Source organism: Chenopodium album, chromosome 16 (genome assembly GCF_948465745.1).
Source record: "Chenopodium album chromosome 16, dcCheAlbu1.1, whole genome shotgun sequence".
In the NCBI taxonomy this organism is placed as follows: Eukaryota; Viridiplantae; Streptophyta; class Magnoliopsida; order Caryophyllales; family Amaranthaceae; genus Chenopodium; species Chenopodium album.
In genome coordinates this window covers 45608152-45627057 of record NC_137849.1, presented here as the reverse complement: position 1 = coordinate 45627057, position 18906 = coordinate 45608152, and the positions used below count along the sequence as shown (strand labels likewise).

Genomic DNA, 18906 nt, shown 5'->3' with positions numbered 1-18906 from the left:
ATACTCCTTAGCTTGTTAATGAACCTAACCATCATGGTCAAAGTATTCTCTTTATTGAAAATGAATATTTCAAATGAGACAAATATAAAAGAAACTAGGTACTACGTAGTATAAAGGGATGGAATATTTTTTTTATCCACAATGTTGTCAATAATTTTGATATGCACTGAAAATGATTTCATGGGCAGGTCAATAAGAGCATCTCTAATGGTTCAATTATAAGGACTTGCTTGCAATATAATTAAAGTTCCCAGCTACATGTCAAAAGTGAGCGGCTTTAGTTTTTTTTTATTTTTTTATTTTTTTTATTTTTTTTATTTTTTTTTAAAAAAATTAAGAAATGAATGATTTCATATATTATGCCTTTTTTGTGTGGTTGGCCACATCATATGACTGGCTGACACACACCAAAATACTGATCAAGTAACCCTTAATCGAATAACCCTTGACCGAACAAGTAACCTCTAACCGTACTGAGTAATCCTTAACCAACCACGTAATCCTTGACAAAGTAACCTCTGCCACACGGTGTGGCCAACCACGTTTAGAACTTTGTATGCTTACATATTTTTTTGGCATATGCTTAATAGACAAAATAAATTTAATATTACAAGGTACGTAGTGTGTTCATTGAACTACCCAAAGAAGCCCTATCAGTTTTAATATTGTTACAAGCATTACAAATAAAACTATATTACAACTTCCTTACAAGAAACTTCCGGTTAGAAAATTCTACTTGTTTCGCATGAAAACAATGGGACCTAGCCGAAGGCCCTAAGATGTGGATGAAGACTGACTTGGTCCAAATGATGTTGGGCCGAGGGTTTCCTGCACAGCAAACTCACGTAAACTGGCCTCGGGGGTGGTTCCGAGGAAGGCCCCTCCGATACCGAAGTCAAATAGTGTTTAGAGAGAGAGCTATGCAATTAATGCTTGAGGCTTGAATGTGAATGCTCCATAAATGGTGTAATTGAAGGCTTTTATACCTTAGCATGACAAGGAGAAAGGATGGGCTGACCATGATGACTTGGGCCGTTAGCTTGACATTGACTTGGCAGATTGGAGGCTTGGGCCTTGACCTTAGCTTGGATTGAATCATTTAATGACCGGGCCCAATTAGGCATAATTGGACCCAAACACTACTATTTGCCTTAACTTGGAACATGTGTCATGAGATATCAACCAACGCCATTGTTTGATTTTTATTCCATATTGCATTGAACTTGGTGAAAGAGGAGAAGAGCAGATAACATATAACCTTTGGAAAAAAAACAAAATGAGCTCAAAAGGACACCAAATAAAAAGTCATGAAAATTAGGTAAAAGAGGTAGGAAAATAAGATGATTCAGGCTTGACAATAAAAACCGAGTCACTTTTACAAGTGATTCAGTACCTTTAACTGTGGGTATCTTTAACTTCTTCTCAACGTAAGTGATCATTATCATATACACTAAATCTTCCCAGAAAAAAATAAAAATGATGGGAGCCCCATTTTGAAGAGCATAGTTAAAGATAAAGGTTTTTCATAGTATTAGATTAAAAATCCAACACTTGCTAATAAAAAGATTACCAAGAGATAAATTCTTAAACTCTTTTGAACTAACAAATCAAAAGAGGTAAAAACATACAAACAACAAGCCAAGGCCAAACCTACAAACCAAAACAGACCACAAGGATGATAGATCCCCAAAATAACGTGAACCCAAATACTAAAGCACTGCAATATAAGGCTAACACGAGCACTCATAATATTTCTTATATTCATAGGGTAAAGAAGCACTCGTACTTCTCTTTGAGATCACAAGAGCAGATTTTATAGATGGAACAATTAATTAAGTGAGAGGAGTAAGGCCGTGTTTAGTACACCTTATTATTGTTTACATAGTGTGATCGGAGTTTTTTTGCTTTCTTTTTTTTTTTTCGTTAAATGATTCGATCTAATTACTTTTTTTTTTTTTCGTTAAATGATTCGATCTAATTACTTGATTAACTAAACTTTGACTTCTTATGCATGCTAATTCGTAAATAAAAATATCCGAGTATTTCCACTTTACAAGTCCAAGGAGGTTTCATTCCAAAACCATATGACAATAATAGGAGAAACAATCCCTTAATCTTATTATTATAAAGTGTTTAACCCTTTTTTCTTTTCTTAATGTATAGTGGGACGTTTACATGTGTTGTTTAGTAAATTTATACTACAATAGATAATCAAATATAAAATGTGAATGCACACTTATATAGATTCAATTAAGATTCAACCACTGACAGTTTTATTTAGGTAATAGTAGTATTACACAGCAGTACTAGTGCATAAATCAAGTCTTCCAAGACTTGTTTATTTCACTAGTACATAATACATGCGTCGTAGTAATATATAACTTGAAATATATATATATATATATATATATATAGAAATGGGATCATATGAGACCACATCCCTTATGTGAGAACCCTATTATATGTGAGAACTAATTATAACCGTTGGATCAATTACATCCAACGGCCACAATTAAATCCCGGTCAAACAAAACTCCTGCATTTTTTCCCTCTTCTCCTTCTTCTTTCACGGGTATTTTCTCTCTCCTCACAATTTCTCTATTTTCTACTCTCTTTCTCTCTGCTATTCTCTCTGATTTTTCATCACTACTCCTTCAATCTTCATCAATTCTTTGTCAAGGTGAGTTTATTGTTTATATTTTCGTGTTTTTCAATTAATTTTAGGTCACATTCACTTACATTTGTTGATTTTCGTTTTGATTTTTGTTTGATTTTCGCTGATTTCAGCTCACATTGTTTATCAATTTGTGTCGATAATGTTTTACTTTGTTTTTTCATTGATTTTAGTTTTATTTTCGTTTTTTTGAGTAGTTATCAAGTTGATTTGCTTATTTTCGTTATTGTCCAGTTTTTTCGTTTTTTTGGTAACCTAGAAATCACTGATAATTTGTGCTATTATGTTGATTTTAGCTTGATTTTAGGTGTTTAATTATTTTGTGTATTTTAATTTGATTTTTGTTTACTTTAGTTCTCAATTATGTTTTATTTTCTGGTTTTATCTTATTTTTTTGTTTGATTATAGCTTTATTTGAGTATTTATTAGTTGATTTTAGTTTTAATTTTGCTTCATATGAGTATTATCTTACCTTTTCTTTGTTTTTTTGGAAACCTAGAAGTAATTGCTATGGATTCTGCAAATGTTCCTCAAGAAAATACAATGTATGTGTTTCTGCTCATTTTATTTTTATTATTTGAGTTATTATTATTTTTGTTGTTGTTGTAGATTAGTTGATGAGTTGTATTACTTGTATGGGAGTTCTTGTAGATTAGTTGATGAGTTGTATTACTTGTATGGGAGTTCTTGTAGATTAGTAGATATCAGTGAGAAAGAATTTGAGTTTAAAAACAAGTTCTCTAACTTCTTCACAACTTTGAAAGTAGTTGATAACTTGTTCATTTTATGTTTTGTTGTTCATTTTAGCACTAAGTATTTGCTCATTTGACAAATGAGCAATTAACTATTTGCTCATTTGAGAAATGAGCAATTAACTATTTGCTCATTTGAGAAATGAGCATTTAAGTTTTTGTTCATTTTGTTAAATTAGTAGCTAAGTATTTGCTCATTTGACATCAAGGATACCTATTTTGTTGAGCAGGACATCTGTTGAGACAGATTTTGCTGTTAATGTTGGTGAGCAAGATGCAGCAGGGGCAGGACAATTAAGAGTTATTGGTGGTGACCAAGATGCAGCAGGGGCAGCACAGTTAAGAGTTGGTGGTGACCAAGATGCAGCAGGGGCATCACAGTTAGGAGTTGTTGGTGGTGACGAAGATGCACCAGGGCCAGCACAATTAGGAGTTGTTGGTCGTTCTACACAGCCACAATATAAAGGAATGAGTTTCAAGACAAGATCTTCTAATGACAAAGGAAAAATGGTTTTAAAGGACACATTAAAGAAAGAAAAACAAATGATTAATGTAGTGGAGATGAAATCCAGCAATGAATTGCAAGGTTTGAAGTCAGGCAATGAAGTGGAAGGTTTGAAGTCTCACATTCATGGGACATTGCATAGTCGGATGTCACCCTCATCCATTGTTCAAGTTATGGAATCAGTTTTAGTTTCACAAAATCAGTTGAAAGCAGTTAGAGATATAGGATTTGGGTCGATGGAGTTTTTGAAGGTGACCCAACTGCCTTTGCGGTTGGGTTTATGGTTGGTGCAGCACTTTGATGCTAAGACGTGCTCATTAAATATTCCTGATTCTGATCCTTTCCGTATTACTGAAGACCATGTGCATGAAGTTCTTGGGTTGCCAATAGGGGGCATAGAGATTGATAAAAATAATTTTTCCAGAAATAAAAAAGTCATTCAGCAATGGAAAAAGCAATTCCAAAGCAACTCACTCTCTATCAAAATAGGGGAGCTTAAAGAGTTTTTGAAGGAGCATAAGTCAGCTGGTGCTATGTTCAAACGGAACTTTGTAGTTCTTTGTGTGTCTACACTGATGGATGGTAGTCTTCTTATTTTTATTATGCTCATTTTACTTTCAATTTGCTCATTTTCAATTTAGTTTGCTCATTTCTATTTTATTTTTCTCACTTAAATTTCTATCTGCTCATTTCTCTTTTGTTTTGCTCATTTTTTTGTCAGGGAAACAAAACATGAATATTAATTATGATATTCTTACATTTCTTTCTGATGTTGATAAAATCAAGGACTTGAATTGGTCAAAGTATATCCTTGATTCTCTCGTGAAGGGCAAGCTTTTATGGGAAGAACGTCCAACTCGTTCTTTTCTTGGGTCTTTATTGTTTCTTATGGTATTACTTTAATTTTTGTTTATTTTTAATGTAGTATTTCTTACTTATTTTTTATTTTTAATTACTAATTTTTCTTTTCTTACTTGTTTGTAGTTATTATATGTTGATCAATTTGTACTTGAGGAAGTTCGAGCTGCACGTGAAATTCCAATCTTGAAAGGGTGGACAACAGCTATGCTGTCAACACGTGAGAAATTGGAACTCTTTAAAGGGAGGCTTGGAAATATTCGTGCTAAAAAGCTTGATGCTGGTTCTTTTAGCATGATACAGCCTAAAATGGTGTTTAACTATAATTTTCTGTTTTATTCTTTTCCTTTTTATCCTACTTTTTTTAACTTTTTTGTTTTTTATTTAGGAAAAATTCATTCCTTTTGAAGTGGAAACTCAAGTAATTGCCAATAAGGTAACCATATATACTGTAATATTCTATGTTCTTTTTGGAAATGACCAACTAAATTTTTGCTCATTTGTCTAATGAGTAAGCAATTACTTGCTCATATTTGAAATGAGCAAATAATTTTTTGCTCATTTGACAGATGAGCAAATTATGCAATTGGTTATGTGTTCTAAGTAAGATTGGTTTATATTTGTTAAGATATTTGCTTTCAAACTTGTTCTAACTTTCTTTTTTTGTTTGTTTGTCTTTAGGAACAATCTGATCCAATTCGTACAAAAAATGAAGAAAGTGAACAAGATCCAAAGAAGGTATTTATATGAGTTTTCTGGAAACCAATATTAATTTTTTGTTCATTTGTCAAATGAGCAAAAACTTCAATGCTCATATAAAGTTCAATTTGCTCATTTTTATATGACTTTGCTCATTCCATATCCACTTTGCTCATTTCATTTCCACTTTGCTCATTTCATATTTACTCTTCTCATTTATATTTATCTTATTTATGTATTTTTTTATTTTTATTTTTTTTTACAGAAATGCCTTATGGAGCTTGCAACAGCATCTACAAACCTGGTCTTGGCATACATGCATTTCAGTCAAAAACATGAAACTGCCATCAAGTATTTTCCAAACAACGAGAAGATACAAAAGTTGAAGGAAGATGCCATGGGCATTTGTGATGAGTATAAGATGAGCTCCAAAACTTTGACTGAAGATAATACTCTTTCATTTAGCCAAGATGAAGGGTATTGGCAAGATCCAGCAGTAATTCAAGCTTGGGATAGGTTTTCTGAGATTTCAAGCAACAAAAAGCATGCTGAATCTTCAATCAATGCAATGGTTGTTCATCCAAATGAATCGGAACCCATTGATGTTACTAAGATTGCTTCTGAAAGTGTTCAGATAGCAAGTTGTATCCCAGATGTTGGATGTTCAGATAGGGCTGCTGAAAATGTGTTCAAAAAAATTGGAGATTCAAGTTTCAAATCTGCTTCAGGACGTTCACTTGCCAAAGAATCTGGAACTCCTACATTCAGTTTAGGAGTCTTTTCTCAAGAAACTGATTCTCCCCCTAGCAATGCGCCTACTGAACCTGTAGTTGCTTCTGTCAGTGCACAAGTTGGTGCTTCTGTTGCTGATGCTTCTCAAGCTGTTGGTGATGCTCTGATTGCTAATCCTCAAGATCTCATTTCTGATGCTCAAGAAGCTTTAATTGTGCATAAGAGAAAAGGTGATACTGAAAAGAAGAGTTCTATTCCAAAGAAACGCAAACCTCAGCCATCAGTGCTTCTTAGATCACCTTTTAAGTCCCGCATTATGATAATTTACAATCCATTATCACCAGTTCAGATGAGTGTCTTGAAGGCAATGTTTGCTGATGATAAAAATCGTTTGTAAGTATTTTTTTTATATATAGAATTTATTATCTTGTACATTAACTTCCATTTGTTTTAGACATACTAACTTTCTTTATTCTTTTTATGCAGTGAACCAGTATTTAATGGAGAGAATGGTCTTGAAATTTTGAGAGTACATCTTGAGAATCTTTATAATAAATATAAAGTTGATACAGAGATCATTAATGCTTGGTGTAGCATTCTGAATTATAATGAGCAGTTTAGAGATCCAAATTCTCCTGCTCGTTTCTTTTTTGACCTTAGTGCTACCGTAAGTTCAAATTCTTTCATTTATTTTGTTTTATTGAATTATTTTGTTTTTTTGTTGTAATTAATTTTTTTTTCTTTAACATATAGGACTGTCTTATTCACTATGAGATAGATTCTGTTGCCCATCGGAATAAGATGTTTTTTGAGGTTGCTGAGAATTTGTACATAAAATCACTTGTACCACACAAGGATATTCAACTTTTTTTCTTCCCAGTTTATGAAGAAGATCATTACTATTTGGTATGTTTTAACACTACCACACTAAATGGTAATATCGAGCTTTTTGATTATAACGAAGATGCTGGAGATCATAAACAGCTTTTAAAACATTTGGTATGGCTTAAAAGTTAATCTTTATTCACATTATGTTTGTTTCTTTTACTTGAATGATCAGATTTTATTATGTTTGCTTATTTGATGTTTTAATTTTCAGAGAACTGCTTTTTCAAACTTTATTCAATGTGAAGGAAATGTACAGAGTTCTATTTTGGCAAATGATATCAAGCGGATGGAAATTTCTGTGATTAATGGTTCATGGAAGTCTTCGGATAAAAATCATTTGCATTGTGGAGTTGCAGTGATGAGACTCATGGAAACATACATGGGTTGTGCAAAGTGGGATCCTGGTTTGAAGAAAAATAATGTAAGTTTTTTAGATTAGTCTCATTAATAATAAGATGTTTTGGTCTATTTGCTTACTTTAAAGAAATGTTTGCTCATTTCACAAATGAGCAACTAATTCTTTGCTCATTTGAGAAATGAGCAATTAACTTTTTGATTATTTGCTAAATGAGCAAGAAATTATTTTCTCATTTGACAAATGAGCAAGGATTTACTTGTTCATTTCATAAATGAACAAAGAAATGTTAGCTCATTTCACAAATGAGCAACTAATTCTTTGCTCATTTGAGAAATGAGCAATTAACTTTTTGATTATTTGCTAAATGAGCAAGAAATTATTTGCTCATTTGACAAATGAGCAAGGATTTACTTGTTCATTTCATAAATGAACAAAGAAATGTTTGCTCATTTCACAAATGAGCAACTAATTCTTTGCTCATTTAAGAAATGAGCAATTAACTTTTTGATTATTTGCTAAATGAGCAAGAAATTACTTGCTCATTTATCAAATGAGCAAAGAAATGTTTGCTCATTTGACAAATGAGCAAGGATTTACTTGTTCATTTCATAAATGAGCAAGGATTCCTATCAAATGTTTACTTTAGTTTTGAGGTCTATGGTCCATTAATCTAGCAATACCGTAGGCCATTGCCTTACAAGTTACAACTGCAACTTGTGGTGTTACTTTTACATGTTTGCTCATGTTATTGAAATCTCCTTAATTGTATAGGGTTTGATTATGTTATTTGTTTTGCAGCTGATAATCTTGACTAAACTTCGTGAAAAGTACACCCTGGGAATAATTACAAGTGAAGTGAACACTATTCAATCTGTTAAAGAAATTGCTCAGAAGAAGAAAAAGCAAAGTAAAGTTTCTGTTGCTGACAAAGAAGAAAATGCTGAAAAAGAAGAGCCTGGAGAAGAAAAAGTTCAAGGAAGAAAGAGCAAAAGACTGAAGAAAGCTGAATGTTAGGGAATTAAATAGTTAGTAGTGATGATTTGTCTTTTTTGGTTTAGGGAATTGGGTAAATTAAGATTTTATCTACTTTTAAGTAGTCTTTGAATGATGTAAAACTGATTTATAAACAGATTTTCTCAATAGAAGCCTACCCTTTTTTACTATAGTGATGATTATATTTGAATTAAAATTCAATTTTTTATTTGTTTTTACTTCACATACCTTGTTATATACATCCAATGTTCATTTGAAATATTCGTTCATTTGTTAAATGAGCAAACAATGAGCAAACAGATGTTTGCTCATTAAATGATAGATCAATGAATTCTTGCTCATTTGATAAATGTTCAAAGAATTTCTTGCTCATTTGATAAATGAATAAAGAAATGTTTGCTCACTTCACAAATGAGCAACTATTTTTGCTCATTTAAGAAATGAGCTTTTACCTTTTTTGATTATTTGCTAAGTGAGCAAGGAATTACTTGCTTATTTGATGATTAAGAAAAGATATGTTTGCTCATTTGACCCAAGGAGAGCTGATTTTGGACTGGGAGATGAAACAAGAGTGCAATTGTTCCAAGTTCATATAATAGCTAATTTGCTCACTTGCTAAATGAGCAAATAATTACAAAATGAGTAGTTAACTATTTGCTCATTTGATTAATGAGCAAGGAATTATTGCTCATTTGAGAAATGTTCAAAGAATTTCTTGCTCATTTGATAAATGAATAAAGAAATGTTTGCTCATTTCACAAATGAGCAACTATTTTTTCTCATTTAAGAAATGAGCTTTTACCTTTTTTGATTATTTGCTAAGTGAGCAAGGAATTACTTGCTCATTTGATGATTGAGAAAAGATATGTTTGCTCATTTGACCCAAGGAGAGCTGATTTTGGACTGGGAGATGAAACAAGAGTGTAATTGTTCCAAGTTCATATAATAGCTAATTTGCTCACTTACCAAATGAGCAAATAATTATTTGCTCATTTGATTAATGAGCAAGGAATTATTGCTCATTTGAGAAATGAACAAATATTTAGTCACTCATTTGAATATGTTCTATTTACAATTCAACAATATTGCAAAGCATTAAACTATGATTAGTACAAAATTAATAATATATTATTAAATATAAAAATTCAACAAAATCTTATATGTATATAAAAGTACCATTACACTTTTTTTGGACAATTTCTAATATCATGATGACTCAATTCACCACAACCTCTACATAATCTCTTCTTTTTTTGGTTTTGTTCTACAGCCCTTTCTTTTTCTCCCTTAAGTCTTTTTGCACTTCTACCTCTTGTTTCAACATTTGACACATCAGTCTCAGTCGCTTTCTTTTTTGATGTCTCTTCATTTGATACATGAACTCCAGTCCCTTTATTCTTTGAAACTTTTGGAGGTTTGACAATTATTTCAGTTGGCACACTAGCTCCAATCAATAGCTCAATGTCTTGCTCTTTGTTTTTTGCACTTCCAGCTGTTGTTTCATTATTTCTTGCAATCCTCTTTGCTTCCAAATCCTTTCTTATTCCTTGAAGATTTATCACAAGGTCTTGAATATCTTCATCTTTGCCTTCTGCCAAACTTACACAAGTGTGTATCTCTGACCATAAATCATTTAACAATTTTTTCTTGTCTATTATATTAGCACATTGCTCCAACAGGTTTCCTCCCAAGTCAAAAATAGGTTTCTTTAATGCCATAGTAGTCCACCTGTGTAGCATATACTGCTCGGGAATGGTTTCAAACCTTTTTGCTTTCCAAACCCAAATCATATGTCTACATGGAATTCCTTGCCTATAAAAATAGCTTGCAAGAACATGTGGTGTCATAGTTAGTTGGATTAAACACAACATCAAATGTTCTAGTCCGATTTCCTTCACTTACTGTTGCAACTTCCAATTCATTTTCTTTCTTCAATTCATCAACACCACAAGAAAAACAAGCAATTTCAACCTCGTATTGAAATTCATAAAACACAGAGTTAATATATAAATGTGAGGCATGCTTTTCTATCCCTAGTGGTGTTTTGCACTCAGGATATTTGTGCTTTGAATCATTATCATTCTGACCTTGAGTGTGTCTCTGGGCATCAATTGCAGCTTCATATCTCAAGTAAAACTCAACAAGTGACACATGAGGATTGATAAAGGAGCAGAAAAAGTTGTTTTCACTTTCGGATCTTGATGTTGTACGCATTATTCCTCCAAGGAACACATCTCTGAAATAGGCCGGAATCCACTTGTCTCTTATCTTGTACATATAACCTAACCATTCATGTTGTTCCAAGTGGTATTCAATCATCACCTTGTTCCACCTTTCTTCAAACTCAGCAGGTTCAATTTCAAGGTGCCAAACGCAAGCACATAATTTTTTTAGGAAACCAGTTTCTTCTTGCATGATTGATTTCTCCACCTTATCTGGTAACTTTTTCATTATGTGCCACATACAGAACCGATGTTCAGTCTTCTTAAACACACTTTTAATAGCAATTTTCATTGCTGGATCCTGATCTGTGATCATACAATTAGGTTCATTCCCACCCATTGCCTTGAGGAATGATCTGAACAGCCATTCAAATGACACGATATCTTCCTTTGCTATGAAACCAGCAGCAAAATTAATGCAATTCTTATGATGGTCAACGCTTGTAAATGGAGTAAACACCATATTGTACCTGTTTACACATAAAAAATATAGTTTAAATGATCAAATAATTTAATACTCATTTGAAATATTATCAAATAATCAATTGCTCATTTGTCAAATGAGCAAATAACTCAATGCTTATTTGTGAAATAAGCAAACAATTCTTTGCTCTTTTGTCAAATGTGCAAATAATTGAATGCTCATTTGTCATATGAGCAAATAACTCAATGCTCATTTGTGAAATGAGCAAACAATTCAATGCTCATTTGTCAAATGAGCAAACAATTCAATGCTCATTTGTCAAATGAGCAAACAATTCAATGCTCATTTGTCAAATGAACATGTAATTCAATGCCCATATACATACTCTTATCAAAGAATATTAGACTTATGGGGATATTCAATTTTCACATAGAAGTAATGAGCAATTAAACTAATTTTATTTAAAACAAAGTCATTAATTTCAGCAAAACTAGTAATAACACATAAATGAATTACCTATTGGTTTGGTATGTGGTATCAAAGGATACCATATCACCAAATAGAGCATAACTCTTTTTACAAAGGGGGTCTGCCCACAATGCTCTACAAAGACAATAATCTTCATCCATCTCAAAATCAAAGAAAAAAGCGCTCCACATTAGCTTTTTGTTGGTAAAGTTATCCACAAACATTTGAGCATCGCTTCCTTGAATGTATGCTTTTAAATCTCTATGAAAATTTTTGAAATCTTCCTTAGATGCACCAATGTTTTCATATCCTCCAACAATTTCCTTCATCATTCGAAAAGTTGTAACGGGACCAATATTCACCTATTTAAAGAACAAAACAGTTTGTCACATGAGCAAATAATTCAATGCTCATTTTTAAAATGAGCAAACAATTCAATGCTCATTTGTCAAATGAGAAAAAAATTATTTGCCCATTTGTCAAATGAGCAAACAGCTTTTATTAGAACATACAGAGAATTCATGAAACATAAGAGAATTCATGAAACAATTCAATGCTCATTTGACAAATGAGCAAAAAATTATTTGCTCATTTGTCAAATGAGCTAACAACTTTTATTAGAACATAGATAGAATTCATGAAACATAAGAGAATTTGAAAGTGTTACCTTAGAATTATTCACAATTATTTTTTTGTGTAAAATGTTCATTTTCCTTCCTTCTTTTTGGAATAGATTGCAGCTAGGTGTATAAAGTGCATGAGTATGTCCCTCATGAAATTTTGTCACTATGAATGTGTTATCATCACAATGCTTTAGGACAATATGTGCTTTGCACCCAACACGAGTAACGAGTCTCTTCCTTTTGATTGAAGATTTTTCTTCATTGTTTTCCCCTTCCTTGTTATTTAAATCTTTTTCTACAGTAGTCTTTCTTTTTTCTTTGTATCCTTCCTTATTGCACAAGATATACTGATATTTTAATTCTTTGCTTCTTCTTTGTCTTTTAGTTGTAGACTTCCTTGTATTGAAACCAGAAGCAAATGCATAGCCTTTATAAAATTCAAGGCCCTCTTCAAGATTATTAAACTTCATCCCTATAGCTGGTTTCAACTCATTGGGGCATATTGGATGCCATTCTTTTGTTCCTCCAGGAGTGATCAAAGGTGCTACTTTAGGAGAAACTACTATTGTAGGAGTAGTTGGCACATTTGTGATGGTACTTGATTCACTCTCAACTTGTTCGTTGTTGCTCATCATTTGTGAATATGCACCTCCTTAAACACACTTAAACACACACATACACTCTTAATAATTAGAACTGAAATCAGATTCTTAAACAAACTTACATACACACAGACTTAGATACACACTTACACACACACACACACACACACACACACACACACACACTCAATAATTTCATAATCTATAATTATAACTGAAATCAGTTTCTGAAATCAGAATTGCAAGCAGAAAGAGGAGGGGGCAGGGGGGGATAGGTTTGCTCATTTGTCAAATGAACATGCAATTCAATGCCCACATATATAAACTCTTACACTCAATCACACTTACACTCACACTCACACTCACACTCACACACAGACACACTGTTACACTCACTCACACACACACACACACTCTCTCTCACACACACACACACACTCTCTCTCTCTCTCACACACACACACATACATACACAATTCTGTATACTTAGTGTTTTTACAAGCTAATATTTGCAAAACTTATAGATCCTTGAATTACTTATGAATGTCATTAATATTTGCTCATTTTAATTGTAGTTACCTCATTTTAAATGTTCTATTATACATATTTAGGTTTGCTCATTTTAATTTATTTGCTCATTTTGAATTTGATTGAAAATAAGAACATAATAACAACAAAGTTCAATTTGCTCATTTTTATATGACTTTGCTCATTCCATATCCACTTTGCTCATTTCATATCCACTTTGTTCTATTATACATATTTAGGTTTGCTCATTTTAATTTATTTGCTCATTTTGAATTTGATTGAAAATAAGAACATAAATAATTGATTCAATCACTATAAAGTTTAATCTGATATTATTAAAATCTCTATCAAATTAATCAAACCTAAATAATTGATTCAATTCAATCAAATAATTGATGCAATTAAACATTCAATTCGATTAATGTAATTCGAAAATTAACATGTAATTCAATTCGAAAATTAACATGCAATTCCAAATTTTTCAGAGATGTAAAATCAAAATATATTGAATATTCAGATTAACATGCAATTCAAAATTAAAATTACGAACAAACCTCAATGGTGGATGAAATTGCGACCGTTGAAATTTGCAAAAAGAAACCGTTGAAAATTGCAGAAAGAAACCGCTGAAATTTGCCGAAAGAAGAGCATACTCAGTGAATCGCCATTGATAAGTAAATCGCCATTGATGAGCTTTGAATTGCAGACATAATAGAGGGGAGAGATAAATTAGATGCTGAAAGCTAGCTTGTAGGCATGCTTATAATCTCAGCAGTTGGATTTCATCTAATCTAGCGGCTGAGATTTGTTCTCACATAAGGTGTGGGTTCTCACATAAAGGGTGGTTCTCACCGGATCCCGACCCTATATATATATATATATATATATATATATATATATATATATATATATATATATATATATATATATAGTGATGTAACTTATATAATAAGCACACCAAAAATGGCTTCTTAGCCCTGCATATTTATTGTTGAAGATGGAGATTAGTTAGCAACCAGGATGGGTGCATTTTCTTTTTGCTTGAACTCTTCAAGCTTCTTAGTATGAGCTTGATTTTCTATTTCAAGAACTTTCGCAGAATACTTGTTAATCTTGCAATCATCAGAAGCCTCAAGATCAATAAAGTACCTCGTGCTACCAATGTTTCTTTCTTCTTCTGCTTTTAAAGTCTTCACATACACCAGGTGTTTCCCCTACAAATTACGACGAGGATTAAACAAAGATATTAAACCCGAATGCACGACAAATTTACCTATGCATATATGTTCCATTACATAGTATTGATGATAGATTTTTGTTTGTCGTGACAAGTATTTGTTGTACAAAAACTTACATGTTCCTTGTCATACTCAGCAACAGCCCAAGCAGCAATCTCTTGGATGTGTGGATCCTTTGGGTCGACAGGATGACGACCTTCAGCGATGTTCTTCTGTTGAGCAGAGGAACTCATGATTCTTGCGTATGATTTTGTGTTATGTGTATCGTTGTATTGTATGTATGTGTTGCGGAACTCCATCTTTTGCAAACCCTCTCTATTTATAGGATAGGAAAATGGAATCAATAATTTCTTTTTTATCGATCAGCTTATGTGGCTTATTAAATAATGAATAAATTCTTGTTAATTTGGACCTATCAACTTTTAGTTGATTACTTGTTATTCTGATTATACGATGATACGCGTGCACTTCATTTGTTGTTATACGCGTGCACTTCATTTGTTGTTTTAAAAGGAAATTAAAAAAAAAATATTTGTCAAGAATCTCACGATTATGAAGTGAGAATTTTTATCTTCTTATCGCCATTGATTCTTTTTATCGTGTTTGTGAAATGAAAGTGATTTATTATACTTCATGGTTAGATTTCTACGGCCTTGATCACTTCAGATTATGATGTACATCAATTAAAATTAATTTCAATCAATAAAAATAGGCAAAAAGTACGTGTTGAAATTTCTTTTTTTGTTGATCTATCAAATGGACAACTAGCTAGAAAAAAGGGTTTGTAATCAGGAAATTCTAATTGTATTTGCATTTGGGATCACTTGACAGTTAATTAAGTCTAACATTGTAACAACCTAAATCACAAGTTTTTGCCATGCATGAGAGGGGTGTTTGAAAAGATATAATTTAAGTGTACTAATCACTTAAAACACAACATACATAATACTCCACTAGATATAATTAACTTCACCTAGATTTGTGCTTCACATTTTAAAAACATGTACGACAACTCATAGCCTTTTGACATTAGTAGTGTACCAATTTTTAAGGAGTAAATACAAGTTGATATCAGATAGATATCAACAAAACTTGTTAATATCAAGGCTAATTTTGTAAATTTAGCTACCACACCAAGGGTAATATTGTAATTTTAGCAACCACACTCCCTTTTTCTCCCCTCTATCACCACCGTGCAACCTCTACTACCACCCATAGCACCACCTTAACCTTCACAAATTGACCCCTGCCGACCACCACACGGTCGCCGCACCAACATTCAACCGCCGCAACACCACTAGCTATCACCCACAGCACCACCCCAGCCGACCACCACAGGCCGCTGCACCAACTTTCGACATTTTCATAAATTGCTACTAGGGTGTCTTTTTTTGGCCTGTCGGTCGGCCGCCGTAGATCCGCGTATATAGTCGACCTTGGACATGAGAATGGAGGAGAGAGAAAGAAGTAGTGGCATGGGAATGGAGGAGAGAGAGAAAAATTGGTCATGTGAGGGGAGGAGAGAGAAAAATTGTGATATTAACAAAAGTTTGTTGATATCAGATATCAACTAAGTCTGGCTCATTTTTAAGTACATGAAAATATCTTTCAGTCGTTTTAGATGAACATTAAACTTCTCAAGAGTTGACTTATATACATTAATAAAGAAGAACCAATATAATAAACCATTACATATATACATGTTTTTTTTTTTTTTTTTTTTTTTTGTGTGTGTGTGTGTGTGTGTGTGTGTGTGTGTGTGTGTATGTGTAATATATAAGGACTTAATACACTCAATTTAGTACGAATAATCATATAACTAATATATAAAGCTAAACTTTTAGCCAGGTCACGAAATAGCGACACTTGGCATTCTAACTTTTCGCCAAGTGTCGCGCCACGTTGGATAGATTTAAATAAACCTCATAAGATAAAAAAAAAAAGTTGATTTAGAATTCTATGTGGATATAATTAAATAGAATTTTAGGATTAAATTAGTTTTATTTTCGATAAAATACCAATATTTCAAATGTACAAATTCAATTATAATTTTATTAAAAAAATTATTAGATTATAATTCTTAAAAATTAATAAATTATTTTTTGTATCATAATATTTTTTTAGGCAAAGGAAATAGTTCAAAGCGTAAAACATACATTTATAATATATACTAATTGGTTAAAATAATATACTTCACAATCTAGCAAATCGTATAAAGATTAAAAATTTATTTTATAATTCCATAAACAACACGGGCATCGCACGGGGCACAAAACTAGGATAGAGTTATATAGAATTCAATTTGTAGGATGAAAAAGTTAATTTAGAATTCTATTTTCAATCAAATTTGGATAGAATTTTAGGATAAAATTGTTAATTTAGAGTTTTATTTTCAATAAAGTACCAATATTTCATATGTACAAATTAAATTATAATTTTATTAAAAAAATATAACACTCATAAATCATATATAACTAATATATAAAGCTAAACTTTTAGCCAGGTCACGAGACAGCGACACTTGGCGTTCTAACTTTTCGCCAAGTCTCGCGCCACGTTGGATAGATTTAAATAGACCTCATAAAATAAAAAAAAGTTAATTTAGAATTCTATTTGGATAGAATTTTAGGATAATATTAGTTTTATTTTCGATAAAATACCAATATTTCAAATGTACAAATTCAATTATAATTCTATTAACAAAATTATTAGATTATAATTCTCAAAAATTCTCATAAATTATTTTAATATATACTAATCGGTTAAAATAAAATCGGTTAAAATAATATACTTCACAATCTAGCAAATCTTATAAAGATTAAAAATTTATTCTAAAATTCAATAAACAACCCGGGCATCGCAAGGGGCACTAAACTAGTTCTTATATAAATCTTAAAACTCGGCCTTATTATATAATAAAGAGGGAATGTTTATCAGCACCAAATTTTAGTAGAGGATGTATACATGTAAAATGCTCAAGAGTTTTACAAGTAGTACATAAACCAAGTCATGCAAGACTTTTACTGGTACTTTATTTCACGAGATACATAGTTTTATTTAGGATTTTTTGTAAAAAACTACCTTTTATAATCCATTTTTTGCGAGAAACTACCACGAAAATGAAATGTTGTAATTAACTACCTTTTAAAACACAAAATGTTGTAATTTACTACCATCCATCGGAAATTCAAGTTTGACTTTAATTTTCCGGCGTTGACCTAGGCACGTGACCCTCACGTGACCTTTAATGAAAAAAAATTCCCCCTTTTTCGAATTGAAATTAGGGATTTGGGGATGAAATGAGGTTAATTGGGGAAAGGGAGGGAGAAAATGGGAAAAAAGGGGGAATTTTTTTTCATTAAAGGTCACGTGAGGGTCACGTGCCTAGGTCAACGCCGGAAAATTAAAGTCAATTTTGACTTTCCGATGGATGGTAGTAAATTACAACATTTTGTGTTTTAAAAGGTAATTAATTACAACATTTCGTTTTTGTAGTAGTTTCTCGCAAAAGATGGATTATAAAAGGTAGTTTTTTACAAAAAAATCCTTTTATTTATGATGTAACTAATATAAGCACACCAAATTGAAAAAAAAAAATCTGCGCATTGCATACTTAATCAGAGATTATAGTATGAATGTTGAACTGTTGAAGGCCAGCCTAGTTGGCAACCGCGACACGCGCATTGCCTTGATAGAGTGGCTTGAACTCTACAAGCTCCAAGGCTAGGGTATTGTCCTTCTCAAAAACCGTAGCTGAATAATTTCCTCAGATCAGGGTTCGGCGAAGGCTAACCATCATCCGTTGCTTCTAGACCAATATAGTACATCACACCATCAACCTTTTCTGTTTGTGCGTCAAAAGCACTTACAAACTTCAGGTTTGTTCCCTGAAATAATAATGATATTTCAGGGAGTACGTAATTAATTTGTTAATTTATAAATAATTTTGAAATTAAATCGGAGATAATAATAATAATGTAAAGTCACATGATAAATTAAAAACTTACCTGTTCCTTGCATTGTTGTACTAATTAACAGCCCAAGCGGATACCTCTTGGATCTTTGGACTGTTTGGGTCGACGTGCACACGTTTGCCTCCAGCAACAGGCTTCTTCTCTTGAGCTGAGGAACTCATTTTCACGTATGAAATTGCAATGTATGTACTTGCATTGTGTATATCGTTGTATTGTATGTGTTGGTATTGTGCGTAATGTGTTGGACAACCCGGCCTCTTAATTTATAGGGTTCAAAAATGGAAGCAGTTCATCAATTATTTCAATTCATTTTCTTGTTATTAGCCTATATGTGCCTTAGTGAATATATTCTTGTTAATTTGGACCAT

At 32.2% G+C, this 18906-nt stretch overlaps 3 protein-coding genes and 1 pseudogene across 3 annotated transcripts; 1 reads left to right on the top strand and 3 right to left on the bottom strand.

The window, feature by feature from the left end:
- The first annotated feature begins 6690 nt into the window (after positions 1-6690).
- LOC145584416 (uncharacterized) lies at positions 6691-8480 on the top strand. Its single transcript, XM_081641259.1, has 3 exons — positions 6691-7219; positions 7320-7529; positions 8265-8480. The coding sequence occupies exons 1-3, from the start codon at positions 7022-7024 to the stop codon at positions 8478-8480; spliced, it is 624 nt and encodes a 207-aa protein (XP_081497385.1). The 5' UTR covers positions 6691-7021.
- A 1157-nt stretch (positions 8481-9637) lies between these two features.
- LOC145584415 (protein FAR1-RELATED SEQUENCE 5-like) lies at positions 9638-11144 on the bottom strand (annotated as a pseudogene).
- A 473-nt stretch (positions 11145-11617) lies between these two features.
- On the bottom strand, positions 11618-12863 carry LOC145584414 (protein FAR1-RELATED SEQUENCE 5-like). Its single transcript, XM_081641257.1, has 2 exons — positions 12241-12863; positions 11618-11935 (listed from the first exon to the last, which is right to left on the bottom strand). Exons 1-2 carry the CDS (start codon positions 12829-12831, stop codon positions 11618-11620), a joined length of 909 nt encoding a protein of 302 aa, XP_081497383.1. The 5' UTR covers positions 12832-12863.
- A 1409-nt stretch (positions 12864-14272) lies between these two features.
- LOC145585574 (putative cysteine proteinase inhibitor 7) lies at positions 14273-14865 on the bottom strand. The gene is made up of 2 exons (XM_081642276.1): positions 14681-14865; positions 14273-14540 (listed from the first exon to the last, which is right to left on the bottom strand). The coding sequence occupies exons 1-2, from the start codon at positions 14861-14863 to the stop codon at positions 14331-14333; spliced, it is 393 nt and encodes a 130-aa protein (XP_081498402.1). The 5' UTR covers positions 14864-14865; the 3' UTR covers positions 14273-14330.
- Positions 14866-18906: the final 4041 nt, after the last annotated feature.